Source organism: Mesoplodon mirus (assembly GCF_964341445.2).
Source record: "Mesoplodon mirus genome assembly, chromosome: 4".
Taxonomy (NCBI): domain Eukaryota; kingdom Metazoa; phylum Chordata; class Mammalia; order Artiodactyla; family Ziphiidae; genus Mesoplodon; species Mesoplodon mirus.
Genome location: NC_138979.1, coordinates 5,481,614 through 5,496,589, shown reverse-complemented (window position 1 = coordinate 5,496,589; position 14,976 = coordinate 5,481,614). Strand labels below are relative to the sequence as shown.

Here is a 14,976-nt window from a genome sequence, read left to right as displayed (position 1 = left end):
AACAGATGTTGGAAATTTAGTTTTTATTTATATAAAAATATCTAAAATTGCTTCATAATGAAAAACTTTAATGTACTTTGTGAGGGACTTTAGAAAACATAAACTGAATGAATATACACATTTACTTTATCATCTGAGTTTAAAACTTCTGGATTAAAAAATATATTATTGTGGTACCATGGTCAATGCACTTCTCCATTATTGAGCTAGGTTCAGATCTTATGCTAAAATTCTATGCTTCCTCTCTCTACATGTGAAGGAGGGAAGAGGGCAAGAGGTTACGTGGGTTTTTCCTGGAAAAATGAATTGGTCTAACTTAACATGAGCAAACAAAATTGTCAATGCCTCTCTGAGTTTATACAAAATGATTGCACCCAACAAAAAGTATTTTGTTTCTCTTGCTGAACACTTTAATTTGTGGCTTGACCAATAGTTAAACAAATGAAATACCAGGGGAGGCAGACAAAATCTGCCTTTTTGTCTCAGATATTCTTCTTATTACAACCATTACACACATTTAAATTAAAGTTTTCTGTGGGAGAGCAAGCAGAACTGATGAAGGAAAAAAATCCCTAAACTCTAAAACAAGGGTTATTCACTGCTTTAACTTAACTCTCTGCCACTGACTAGCTAGCTCACCCGGGCAAATCCTTTTACTTCTCTGGGGTGAGTTCCCTCACATATATAACTGTCCTCGACAATCTCTGAAATCTGTATCCTATTAGTAAATGCTATTAGTCTTACTCATTTGTATCCACCTTAGTTATTAAGGCCTATTATTAGGACTCAGTTTTAATAGCTTGTAATTTAGCATTATTATGAGCTTCTAGCCTCAGCTTTCATTATTGTCCTTTGTTATTCTATTACCAATCTCCTGTTTCACCATCTGTAGATCTATTTTTGGCAAATTCTTTCATATTCTCTAGAACAGGTGTTCTCAGACTCTAGCCTGCATCAGAATCAACGGGGCCAGGAGGAGGAGGGGAGGACCTGTTAAAACACAGATTGCTGAGCCTGTGCCCTAGAGGTTCTGATTCAGAAGGTCTGGGAGAGGACACAGAATTACACTACCTACATCTGGATCATCCAGGTGATCTGGATGCTGCAGACCCAGCAATCATTTGAAGACCTCTGTTCTACAGAATATGAAAAATGTTGATAAACATCATCTGAGGGCCACTAAGTAGTAAAAGTTACCTCAATGTAACTCTGAGAACAGCCACTCTGGCCTTCCAGCTCCACGTGGGTGAAGTTGACTTGGACTTGCTCTCCCAGCGGCTGCCTTATGGTATAGATGCACTGTCTGTTGTGTGTGAAAGGTCCGGACAAGTCAGCAGAGAGAAGACCCTCTGGGTCTGTGTAGTTCCCTCCACACTGCAGACCCACTGAAGAGAGCACAGAAGAGAAGGGAAAGGTCACGTGGATGGCCGTTCCTCCAGCTCCCAGGCATGAGATACAATTTTAAAAAATTATACACACACACACACCCACTCTATTCGCCCTCTACAGGCTTATGCCTTTTGTTACAAGAGTTTTCGGCTTGACACGTATTTGTGGGACGTCCACGTAGTGCCTAAAGAAATAGCTGTAGAAATGTGTGATCTAACTACCAATCTGACATCCTTTTCGACAAATTGCTTTTTAAATGCTTTTATGCTCTCCTTCATTCCAAAGAGATCTGAGGTAGTTTATAAAATACATGTAACAAAATAAAATATATGACTAGAAAAATGAATCAGATTAAAGGAATAATGAATACAGAATAGCAAGATGCAGTCAGGGGAAATTTGCTATGCAGAGAAAACAGGTATGACTACACAAATTACAGAAGGTCGGCTGCAGATTCACCCTGAAGCCAAAATAAATGGAGAAAGAAGACTAGTGAAAAGATGTTATTGTTATTTTTCCTGATATTGAGACTTAAAGAGTGTTTTTCCTGTGAATTCTCATCAGGGCACAGTGATGTATGTTGAGAACAAAATCTGCTACAGCCCTAAAATAAAAATCACAGAGCATTTCATTGTTTTTTGTTTGTTGGTTGGTTTATTTTAAGGTATCAATGCAAGTTAAAGGCATGATAGCTATAAAATCTGACACATCTCAAGATAGATTGCGTTTCTCTCCTATCTCTCCCCACAAAACACTGAATAACCCCTAGGGAACTGATGTCTGAGTTGTTTAATTTTAGGGACCTGACACATATCTACCATAATGTGGACCCCAGAATTTAGGGACCAAGGGATATTATAGCATTAATAATAGAACTCTGGGAAGAAAAAGAAAACAATTTGGAACAACGAGAGAACTATTTATAAACACACATTATCAGTGTAAGGAAGTCATCTGCAGCCTCACCTTAAAAGACAAGGCAGCTATAAGCATAGCACTGTCCTTCATATTCATATTAAGCTCCCAGTTACCAAGTTACTTACAAGGTGATGTTAAGTAGGTGACATGAAACCCTTGGTCATTAATCTGGTTGTCGGAATGGAAGTGAATCCTGGCAAAGGGACCTGTAGTCTGGAGGGGTGGGACAGACAGAGCGGTGCAGAATTTCCCAAGAACCGGGTCCTGATGCAAAGGACCATCTCGAATCTAAAACAAAAGAAGGGATCATTAAGTTCAAAGTGGTCAGATTTTAACAAACCCAGTTGTTTTGTACAGTAACGTCAGAAAACCCATCTTTACAAGTGATGACTCTGGGAGGCTCTCCTGTCACCTATGTATCTGTCACATGCTTGGGGTTCAGGAAAGGGTAATCTCCTCCCACCCAACCCTGATGCCTTCCGTTCTCTCTGAACTTTAACTCTGAGGCTGGGTGTACACTTTGAGTTTTTCTCAATATTTCCTTTCCTAGGTTCCCCCTGCCCCAGATGTTTGTTTTGGAATGATACATTCCTAATGATCTAGAAGAAGAAATGAATATCTGCAAAGAAAACAGAAGAAGGAATGACAGCAGTGTCACTGATGCACAGCTTGGTCTAAAAACTCAGGAGGATCAGAAGTGGAAAAGGAAGTAAAGTTAGATTAGATACAACAAGAAAACAGTTTTATGAATTTAAAAAGCGAAACTTCGATAGTAATTAAGTACGGCAATAATGACGATGTGACCGTAGAAAACCATTTTCATTGTTGGGCTTTAATCTCTTAAATAATTGTGCCAACCACTCTATGATTCTATTGTAACTGCAAATTCTGTACTGCATAGAACACCAAGGTACCAATGAACTAATAATATTTTAATATGGCCAATTTTGTCCACTCAAATTAATGGTTCTATTGGAAGCAAAGTTATAGGGCAGCATGACTTTATTCCTGTAATTTAACTAGCTCCTTGAAATATTCTTGAGAGATGAGAGGCATTTCAATATTATTGGAATGGTTGGTTCTTTCCATTATACATATCCAGGAATTAATAGGTAGGAATGAAAAAAATGCCTCTAATTTTAATTTGATAGAATATACTGAAATTAATTTCAAGAAAATTCACTTTAACGGGAACATTTAAAGGATTATCTTCCTGATATTTTCCAGAGAGAGGAAGACTTTCCAGTCATTCCCAAAGGTTTCAAATCCATTACACCTGTTAAATTACTAATGACTTTAACTTGTGGAGATTTCTGTTTGACAGCCACACCCTTCCATCCTTTATGAATAATTCCATAGCACTCCATTCTTCTCTAATAGACTTGGGAGTGCATCTTGTCTTTTATCACTACTGAAAGGGGTAGTGAGATTTATGATGACAAACAAGACAGGAGCAACATACGAACTCAGTCTTCTCAATGATATTTTCAGTCTGCAAATGGAGAGCAGCATCTTTGATAGACCTACATGCTTATGGCATTTGAGTATAACAGTCTTTTTTCCTCTTCCACATTTTAATCTTTTACTAATGATAAACTGGGGGGGGGGCAGAGGGTGACTCCTCTCTTTCCAGTGACGATTATCCCTTTAGCAATCCATTTCAACACAATTGCTATTAAGTTGTTTTTCTTCATGGAACACTATAGGCAACTTGTGAAACACCTTGTCAGTTTACGACAGACAACTGAAGATCTGAGTCTGCTTTGGAGAAGACAGCCATTCCTGGGTGTTGATTTAGTAAATTCTGCTGTTCCCATGGTAGGAGACTGGGCTTCCAGGAAATGAGAGGGGAAGGCAGGGCAGTCTGCTTCCCAGATTTAAATGGAACCCAGAAGAAGCAACAGGCTGGAACAGTTAAGAATAGGGAGTTAGTGGGAATTCCCCGGCAGTCCAGTGGTTAGAACTCCGCGCTTGCCCTGCTGAAGGAATAGGGAGTTGGCATCGGCTGCCTCTTGAAGAACACATCTAACTATTGTGAATAAACTGTGGTCATCCAAGGGCAGCATCAATTGTAGTTCCCTGAGTTCTAAGCACATCATGATAAATTTTATCTAAATACAATTGTTTACCTCAAGATAATCTTTGCTGCAATCATCATGGTGCTCCAGGCTCAAGGTCCCAAAGGTAAATGTTATCAGGAGACCAGGACTAGTTATCACTTTCCAGACACAATCTCTTCCTGGGGGATACTTTCCAGGATATCCCGGAGACGTAATAGAACCATAAGTTCCAGTCAGTATACCTCCACACTCTGAAATAAGAGGAAAAAATAACTTTACATTTGCATACAAGTTATAATTCACATAGAATTATCATAGCCTTTACTGTAAGAAGAAAAGCTTTGTTTAAATAACTATGTGCAGTTTTGGACATGCTCATACGTTAAGCAAGACTTTCTACTTTCCAGTTTGATAAAGTTATAAATCCAGGAGTACTGACTGATAAATAAATGAACCACCCATGCATCTGGCTCCGTGCTTATTAGCCATCTCATGGTGACATGATTTAAAATGCAGTGCTGAACTGTCTGAAAGATGAATAATGGATGACAGATTTATTTTTTCGCTTTGAAGGAGATTAATTTCTGTACATTAACTCTTTTTTTTATATTGAAGTATAGCTGATTTACAGTGTTGTGTTAGCTTCAGGTATACAGCAAAGTGATTCAGAATATATGAATATATATTCTCTTTCAGATTCTTTTCCATTGTAAGTTATTACAAGATACTGTGTATAGTTCCCTGTGCTATACAGTAAATCCTTGTTGTTTGTCGGTTTTATATACAGTGGTGTGTACCTGTTAATTCCAAACTCGTAATTTATCCCTCCCCTACCCCGTTGTACATTAACTCTTAAAAAGTTCTGGAGGGCTTCCCTGGTGGCGCAGTGGTTGAGAGTCCGCCTGCCGATGCAGGGGACACGGGTTCGTGCCCCGGTCTGGGAGGATCCCACGTGCCGCGGAGCAGCTGGGCCTGTGAGCCATGGCTGCTGAGCCTGCGCATCCGGAGCCTGTGCTCCGCAACGGGAGAGGCCACAACAGTGAGAGGCCCGCGTACCGCAAAAAACAAAAAACAAAAAACAAAAGTTCTGGAACTTCTGTCAGCCCCTATGCCTTTCAACAAACCAGATAATTTTATACATTAGAAGAGTTAAGTGTGACATAATGTTCATTTGAGAAGGTTTCTTAACACTGTGATATAGTTATACCATTCATTTTATAAATGAAGAAATTCAAATGGGTGGTTGAGCCACTTTCCCAGGAATGGGGTGAGGGGAGGATAGGGCCAGGCTCTCCGACACCCACTGCATCACCACCTGCCAGCCCCCTAAAGCTGCATATCATCTGGGGCAGCTACTGTAAAATAGAAAACCAGAAATCTAGATATACTAGACTGCAGTAAATATACATTAGAAAAAAAATAAAATGAAGTGACATTTTAGATGTGCAGGTTATGATATTTACATAACTATGCAGGTTATTCAAAACAAGTTTTGCTACCAAGGCGAAAAGTAAAACAAATTTAGCTACATGATTCTCACTGTTGCTGATGAGAAAACAACTCAGCTGCTCAGAGGAAGAAAAGGGTTTTAAAACTTAGTACTTAAAAAAATTATCATATGGGTAAAAAAATTAAAATACCATAAGCAAAGTGTTAATGGCAAACTGGGAAAAATGTACTATGTAATACAAAGAGTTAATATCTCTAAAATATGAAGAGCTTCTAAAAAGAAGAGATATAAACAAAGAGTTCATCGCAAAGTGAAAAGTACCTCCTGATGTAATTATTTTTGCAAAAACAAAACAAAACAAAACTGAAATATGATCAAACTCTCTCTGTGTGCATTTCTCAAATTGCAGTGCAGGGCAGCGGGGCCCAAACAGTAGCAATACTCTTGCTGGGTGAAAGAAACAGAACTCAGAATTTGGGGCTACTAAAGTGGCTGGGATTTTGGAGCAGGGTATTATAGAGAAAGCAGCTGCATGAAAATAGCACCAAAAAAAATTTACTCGAGTGTCCTTGGGTCCTTAGCTGAATGCTAAGCTGTGCACACACAGGGGAAGACTGCAGACTAACAGAAGCTAGGAGACAAAGCCAAAACCTTCGTGTGTAATTTGAGTCCCAGGAGAGGAGGGAGGAAGAAATGACAGAAGCAGAGAAGAAAACCACATGATCATCTCAAAAGACTTAGAAAAAGTATTTAATGTTTCAACATCCATTCATAAGAAAAATTCTCGGCAAGCTAGGAATAAAAGGTGTGATGGTTTAAAAATGTTCATAAATTCTTTGGCATTTTTCCCATTGAGAGATGGGATCTACGTCTCTTCCTCTTGAATCTGGGTTGGCTTGTGACTGCTTCAACAACTTTTTTTCTTTTTGTTTTTTGGCCGCACTGCACAGCTTGCGGGATCTTAGCTCCCCGACCAGGAATTGAAACAATGCCCTCAGCAGTGAAAGCGTGGACTCTTAGCCACTGGACCGCCAGGTAATTCCCGTGACTGCTTCAACCAATTAAAAATATGGCAGAAATAACACAATATGACCGCTAAGGATAGGTCAATAAAAGCTATGCCGCCCCTGCCTGGTTCTGTTGTAATGCTTGCTCTGAGAGAAGCCAATTGCCATGAAAGAAGTTCCGCTACTCTAAGACCACCATAGGAGAGGGGTTACATGTAGGCACTCAAGTCAACAGCCTGGCTGACTTCTTATCCAGAGGCCAGCCTCAGTTGTTAGCCCTATGAGTGAGTCATCTTGGATTTCCAGCCTCATTGAGCCTTTAGATGACTACGGTCCCAGCCAATATCTCATTGTAACTGCTTAAGAGATCAAGTGATAATTGTCATGCTGGGACCTTTCCAAATTCCTCGTCCACAAAATCAGAAACATACGAAAATGATGAATGCTCTACAACACTAAATTTGTGCGTAATTTGTTATCCAGCAATAATAATTCAGTGAACTTCCTTAATGTCATAAAAGTTCTTTACAAAAACTTCCGGCTAAAACATTATATTTAAAGGTGAAATATTGAACATTTCCCCATGAGGTTGGGAACAAGACAATGATACCCACTCCATCACTTTTATTCAGCATTATGTTAGATGTCCTAGCCAAGAAAATAAATAAGTCAAGGAAGAGGAATAATAGTTAACAAAGATTGGCAAGGAAGTTGGAAAACAGATAACATATTCACAGGTAACGTCACTGTGTATGTAGAGAATTCCAAAAGACTCTACCAAAGAAAATGATTAGAATTGATGAATGAATTTAGCAATATGGCTGGATTCAAAACAAAATATTTTAAAATATTTATACATAGAATACTTCTATATATTAACAAAAAATGAAAAATAAAATTTTAGAAAAATAATATCATTGAACATAGCATAAAACATCAAATAGCTAGAGAAAATATTAATAAAAGCAGTGGAATGCTTAAGCACTGAAATCTATAAATCATCGCTAAATTAGAAGAGAACTAAGTAAATACAGACAGTCTATGTGTATGGATTGTCAGGGTCAACCTTTTTAAGAGGTCATTTCTTCCCAAATTGATTATAGATTCAATACAATGCCAACAAAATTCCAGTAGATTGTTGGGGGAAGTTAACAGGTTGATTCTAAAATTTATATGGAAATGTAAAGGATCTAACTTATTTTAAAAGAACAAAGTTAGAGGTTTTACACTACCAGATTTTAAGCGTCGGTACGAAGCCAATGTGGCACAGGATAGATAAATAAGCCAACAGAAAAGATGAGAAATTCCAGAAATAGATCCACGGATTTATTGATGGGTGAACCGGAGGTTCAGTGTGTGGTTCTCTCTACTTCTTTATATGCTTAAAAAATTCATAGTAAAAAAGTTTAAAAAAGAGTACCCAAACCCAAATAACAACAGAAGGAACAAATCGTCATGTGACATTAAGATAAAAAATACTAAGTGAAGGAGGAGACAATGTCCCCGATGCCCCACAGTATGTACTAGTAGGGGCTATAAAGATGCTGTTCAGTAGTCTCACAGGGGATGCTTAAAGACGCATGTTTTTTAAACTCTTTCAATTCATCTGAACTGTATTATCTCTGAACACAAAATGAAAGTCCAGTTCAGTTTAGATTTACTTGATTTTAAAATAATTCTAAAAATCATATATCATTAGATCTCAAAACAGCTAACGTGGGCTTCCCTGGTGGCACAGTGGTTGAGAGTCCACCTGCTGATGCAGGGGACATGGGTTCATGCCCCGGTCCGGGAGGATCCCACATGCCGCGGAGCGGCTGGGCCCGTGAGCCATGGCCGCTGAGCCTGCGTGTCCGGAGCCTGTGCTCCTCAACGGGAGAGGCCACAACGGTGAGAGGCCCGCGTACCGCAAAAAAAACAAACCAAAAAAAACAAAACAAAAACAGCTAAGGTATCCAAAAATCTAACATTGATCAAGAAAATTTAATAACCTCAAGAATTTGCTTTATTTCTCTCCATGTTTACACTTACCTGGTGGCTGTGTTTCCCATCTTACTGTAAAGCCTCTCTCATTTCTTAAATGTTCAGAATAGAAATGAAAATAGAGGGCGTTGTCACTGCTGAGGAGTCCGTGATGGGGGATGGAGCCACAGAACCGTCCAAGCTGAAACGCCGCGGAGGAATCCCCATCATGAATCTGAAGAAACTCGTGTGGACAATTGTTCGCTGATTCTAATTGGAAAAACGTGAAAGTGATCCGCAGCACCTAAAAATATAAAGGCCACAAGAGACTATTGTTCATTTCTGTGTTAATTCTAAAGTATTTCTCCTACTAGTTGGAAGCATTTATATTGAGTCCTTTTCAAGAGATGGATCTCTAATTTCCTAAGTATTCACAAATACATATGACAATTCTATATATTAAATGACTTGTGTTAAAAATTGCTTAGACCTAACTTCAGCTAATATAAAAAATATTAATATTAATGAAATAGATTTTTAACAGCTTTATTGAGGTATAACTGATATAGAAAGAACTGCACATATTTAATGTGTACAGTTTGAGAAGTCTGGACATATGTAAACACCTGTGACACCATCACCACAGTCAATGTGATAGACATAACCAACACCTTCCAGTTTCCTTCTCTCTCTCTCTCTCTCTCTCTCTCTCTCTCAGTGGTAAGAACACAACATGAGATCTATCCTCTTACATCTTGAAGTGCACAATGCTGTATTGTTACCTCGAGGCACTATGTTGTACAGCAGATCTCTAGAACTTATTCACTTACTGTGACTGAAACTTTAAACCCACTGAGTTATTATTCAATGGGTTGATGAAATAGATTTCAGTAAACTGTCAACTTCGTTAAACAAAGGCACTCCAAATGTATAGTTAACAGTGCTTCCAAATCAGTAAAATATAACATTTAAACATCTACCTTGAATTAAATTTAACTAATAACCTGTAGCGTGTAGCATACCCACAGTTCATCAGTGACCCCCAGAGATGCTGATTCCTCAGGGGTCTCTGAACCTCTCAACTGATGCCCAGCCTGGATGGACGACCTCGGGTGTAGACAGTAGACATGGTGTAGGCAAGTGTAAAGTGTGCTAGTCTTTGGTGGTTGGATGTCATTGAGAGGTGAGTAATACCAAGAGCAGACATCATGGGAAAGGTACCATGAAAAGTTCTGAGTATGCAAGTAGGTGAGAATAAACATACAAATGTGTCTTCAAGTTAAAATATTAGAATGTGCAGGCCTAAATACAGTAATATAATTAATGAAACATAAAAGATTTTGTGCTGACAACCTCATTTAAAACAGCCAAACTACCAAAAGGAGGCTGTTGAATCTAATTTATGATCTAAAACCACAACAGCATTCATGAAAAAGGGTAACAGGGTATTTTTGAAATTCTGTGCTAGGGTATTTTTAAGATTTGTTACTCAACATTACATCATTTTTGTCCTTGAAGCAATTTCAATGAAAATCAAATAAATGTTTATGAATGGAACTACCCTTATTTCAATATTATATAAACTGTATTATGTAAACTGTGATGGGGATAAGAAGATATAAAAATCACAATAATTAAGAAAAACAGCATGAAGTGTTTTACAGATTCACAATAAATGCATTAAAATTTTCTCACAAAATGATTTTTTCTTGAAAGAAAGATGTTTTCAATGTCAGGAAACAGAATTCATGAAAACTAAATGGAAGGAAGGAAATTCACATAACATACCCACTGAGAGACTGATTTTGGAGTTTATTCTATTGTGGGGTCACCAGGCCCCAAAGAATCCTTGCTCCTCAAGGGAAAAAATATTTCTGACCTTGTACAATGACCTCTGTAACATTAGCTTGCTGAGAAAAATTAATAGGATTTCAAGGGAAAGCCTTAGCTATTCAGACATACAACTTTATTTTCATGAGTCCATGTGTTGGTTGAGAAATAAATATTTGGAAAAGTCTGAGTAATTAATGTTGGGGATAAAAGCACTAAAATCCTTGGGCTCGGATCTTAATCTGAAGAGTGTTTGCACAGCAGCTCCATCACTGGAGTCGAATGGCCTGGGTTCAAGTCCCTGCAGGCCACTTACAGACCACGCACCCCTGGACAGATTTCTCAGCTGCTCAAGGGTAAAATGAGGATGAGAATTCTTATCTTTCAGGGTTATGAGAGTTACACTGCAATGATTAAGTGTATGTGAAGCAATTAGCACAGCACGTCGGCACAAGCAATGCCACAGAGAAGACTTGGATAAGGAAACCACCTTAATAATAATCAACATAACACTGAGTGATCACTACCGTCTCGGTAGCAACATGACTGTACACATTACTGGCTTGCTGTCGGCCAACCCATGTAGCATCCGTAGGGGACAAAGCATGGACTTTGAAAGACAAACTTGGCTTTGAAATCCAACTAGTCCAATTACCAGCTAAAGAATGTTTTTTAAAACTTACTTATCTTCTCATAGTTTCCATTATATCATCTATAAGATGAGGATACTAGTACTTTAATTCAAAGAATTAGTATAAAGTTTTGAGAAAGGTATGCAAAATACTCAGCCCAATGCCTGATACTTAGAAAGTCCTCAATATAAGGTATGATGATAGTTGTAGATACTTAGTATACATATAGTACAGATAATTCAACTATCATATAGTTGAATTATCATTATGTGTATTTTATGTAATATATACACATACTACATGTTCATACATATAAGTGAAGTGTACATCTGGATGGGAGATACTGTATTTACCTTTCCCTCTTCGGTTCGGATAACCCAGAAGCAGTTAACGTCATGAACATAACCAACATCAGGGCTCATGTAGCTGAAGCTTCCATTCATCCCGGAGAGGGACCCTCCACAAACTGCAAAGGAAAAGAAGATGAACTGTGCTTTTCAGACACTCTGAAAAGGCTCGCCCTGCTGCCGAAGCTTTCAGAGAGCTCTGAGTAATTCTCGTTGGAGACAAAAGCCCTGCCATTCTTTCTTCTCCCCCGTCTCCCTTCAACATCCACCCAAATCCCGCCTCGTGTTCAAAGCCCGGCTGATGTCTCCTCATCTCTGCCTGAATTTCCCTGCCTCTTGGGGTTTTCTCCGGCACCCATTCCCTCTGTCTCTGTGACACCTGACACACTTTAATTCTTATCTTTAGTTCCCGTCTCTCCTCGGCCGTTGTGTATCGTCTTGTCTCCTCAACTGGAAGGTAAGCTGATGACAGGTGGAGACTATGTTATTTTCTGCTTGCTTATTTCTCCACAGGGTCTACTAGAGTTGTAAACACACAGCAGTCTCAAAAAATGTGCCGATTCAGAATCAGGAGGAATGAGGGAGGGGTGGAGGGGCAGAAGAAGTTCACGGAGGAGGCTGAATAAGAAGCAGTCCGGAGGAAAAGATACATTTGGTTGGGAAGCAAAGAAGGAATTCGGAGAGGTTTGGGGAGAGAAATTTCCCAGATAAAGGAACACAGCCGAAATGCGGTGGCATATGGGGTCAAGAGAGAAGGAAATCTGTCTGGCTCGAAAGGCGTATTTTTAGGGAACTAGTGAAAAATAAGGTTAGATGGATAGGGTGAGGCCTGGTTATAGAGGATGATTGAAAAACAGTCCCAAACTTTATTTAACAGAGAAAAGGGAGCCACTGTGTATTTGAGAGGAGAGTGACATGATTACGTGTAATATTCCCAGGAAATGAAATGGCTGCTATAGAGAAAACTCTCTCTTAGAAAACTACAATACCTTTGGCATATTTTGTTTTCAAAATGGACATAATGAAAGTGGCAAATATAGATTTAATTTTTCCTTTGATGAAAAAGTTTTTATGGCTTAAATTGAAATATATATTTACCTTGTGAATTTCATACCATTTCTGCAAGGGAACACTTAGTTCTAAGCCTTTGAGCAACTGAACAAGAAAGCAGGTTCAAAATCTGCAGCAGGACTCACTCAAGGATGATACTTCTAACCTGTGAGCATCTGTCGTACAAGAAATGCTGAGCGTACCTTGCTGGGGAATCTGACAGAGAAATCCAGTCCAGAAACGTGTGCATTCACAACTGAAAGCATTAATGCCATCAACACAGGTTCCCCCATTCAGACAGGGGTTGCTCAGACACTCATTGATGTTTTCTGTGCAGTTGATACCTGCCCAACCCGATTCACAATTACAAAGATAACCAGAGACTGTTTCCTAAGGGAAGAAGAAACATAATGTCATAAAACAAAGGGATAGAGAATAAACTTGAACCAACCCAAATAATAAAGAAGAGCAGGGCTGTGTATTCTGTGTAGAAGGTGTCGAACCATAAGCATCTTCCAATAGCCTAACTTGTACTGATTCATTTAAACGGTAATTGCAAAGTATAAGAAATCAGATGTATTTGGGTCAAACTGCAGGCTTTGTTTTACCGCTTTGTAAATCACTCAGAGAAAAAATGAACTCATTGGTTTTTCCTGGGAACTACAGTTATTACTTACCTTTTACCTGAAAGTTATTGACAGTTCTTTATCTTAGGTTTGAATCATTACCTTAAAATCTATAAATCATAGAAAACATAGTTCTCAGAAGTGAAACTAAAATTATTCTCCAGTACGCAGTTTCCCCAGGAAGAGCAAAGGACTCACTTGGCACTGTCCATTTAAACAGGGGTGACTCAGGCAAATGTTGCTGAGCTGCACACATCCATTTGGTCCATAACCGCTTCCAGTATATCCCGGGAGACAGGTGCAGACAGGTAAGGAACCTGTTTAGAAATACAAATGGACACGTAAATACAGGTCCCCTCCATTCTGACCCAGTAACAAAGCTCAGGCTCTGTGGTCTAAACAAGGAGTCGTCAAAGTGTACACATCCCCAGGGGCAGACAAGGTGAGGTGTGAAGAGAAAGTATTAGAATCTTTTTTTTTCTAGTTTTTATCTTAAGAATAAGAAAGACATGACACATTTTCAGTATTTATTTGCAGGCTGACACTGGTGCTGTCAGCCTGTATGTCATGGTCCTGAGTTGTGTACAAATGGGAGGCATGCCAAGGAAAAGGGGAGTTTCTTATCATGGAGGGCTTGACAGCCAGAAAGAGCATCCCTCTGAGGACAGTGTCTGTTGCAAGCACTGTACACATACTGACTAACTTAATCCTCTCAAGAGCCCTATAAATAGGTAGTATTATAATTTCCATTTACAGATGAAGACAGAGCACAGAGAGATTAAGTGCCTTTCATCAGGGACACACAGCTAGAACATGGTGGAGCCACGGGAAAAGTAAAATCCAGTCTTCTTCTAGAATTCATGCTCCTAACCACTTCAGTTGGCTGTTAAGTCATTTAATAAACACTTAAAGAGTTATACACATATATACATGCATATATACACACATGTATTCTTTCATATATATGATATGACAAGTTAGCAAAAGTAGAAGTGGTATTTTGAAATAACAAGAGATATGATACGTTATTCAATAAATGGAGGTGGGGCCACCCATTTGGACAAAAATATCCGATTAGACCTCTATTTGATACTATAGATAAAAACAAATCTTAAAAAGATCAAAGATTTTAATATTAAAAATAAATGAGAGTATATGTACTTGACTATTTTTAAAGAGTTTGGTAGGGAAGACCAAATTCTCAGAGGGAAAACCCTAAAAGAAAACATTTACCTTTTTGACTACATAAAAATTTTAAACTTCTAAATAGAATATACAACCAAAAAATTAAAATAAAAACAACATCCAGGAAAAGTACATGTAAAACATAAGCTAGATAATGAGATAATATCCTCATAGTATCTAATGAAATTTTACAAATCAATAAGAAAGAAGATGAACAAAGGACATGAAAGAAAAGTTTTAAATGGCCAGTAAATATCTAAAAAGTATTCATTATGAATTATTAGTAATCAGAAAGCTTTTTGATTTAATCAAAATTAAAATAATGAAAAGGCAATTTTTGCCTATAAAATTGACCAAAACGAAACATAGCAATAGTACCCATTATTGTCAAGGGTGGGGTAAATGTATATTTTCACGCACTGTTAATGAGCATATAAATTGATACATTTTCTGGGAGAAAACTTAGTAATATGTATGTATTTTTTTAATTGTAGGAGGTGAAGCTTCTTTTACGCAGCAC

The 14,976-nt window shown here is 38.3% G+C and overlaps 1 protein-coding gene across 1 annotated transcript in view; it reads right to left on the bottom strand.

Annotated features, from left to right (window-relative positions):
* Window positions 1-14,976, bottom strand: part of CUBN (cubilin) — a 270,373-nt gene that overhangs the window by 236,791 nt on the left and 18,606 nt on the right. The window contains exons 11-17 of the mRNA XM_082617071.1: window positions 13,470-13,588; window positions 12,849-13,035; window positions 11,602-11,714; window positions 8,856-9,090; window positions 4,437-4,618; window positions 2,433-2,595; window positions 1,198-1,385 (exon numbers count right to left, since the gene is read on the bottom strand). Coding sequence (XP_082473197.1) covers window positions 1,198-1,385; window positions 2,433-2,595; window positions 4,437-4,618; window positions 8,856-9,090; window positions 11,602-11,714; window positions 12,849-13,035; window positions 13,470-13,588 — 1,187 coding nt within the window. The remainder of the gene's footprint in view (window positions 1-1,197; window positions 1,386-2,432; window positions 2,596-4,436; window positions 4,619-8,855; window positions 9,091-11,601; window positions 11,715-12,848; window positions 13,036-13,469; window positions 13,589-14,976) is intronic.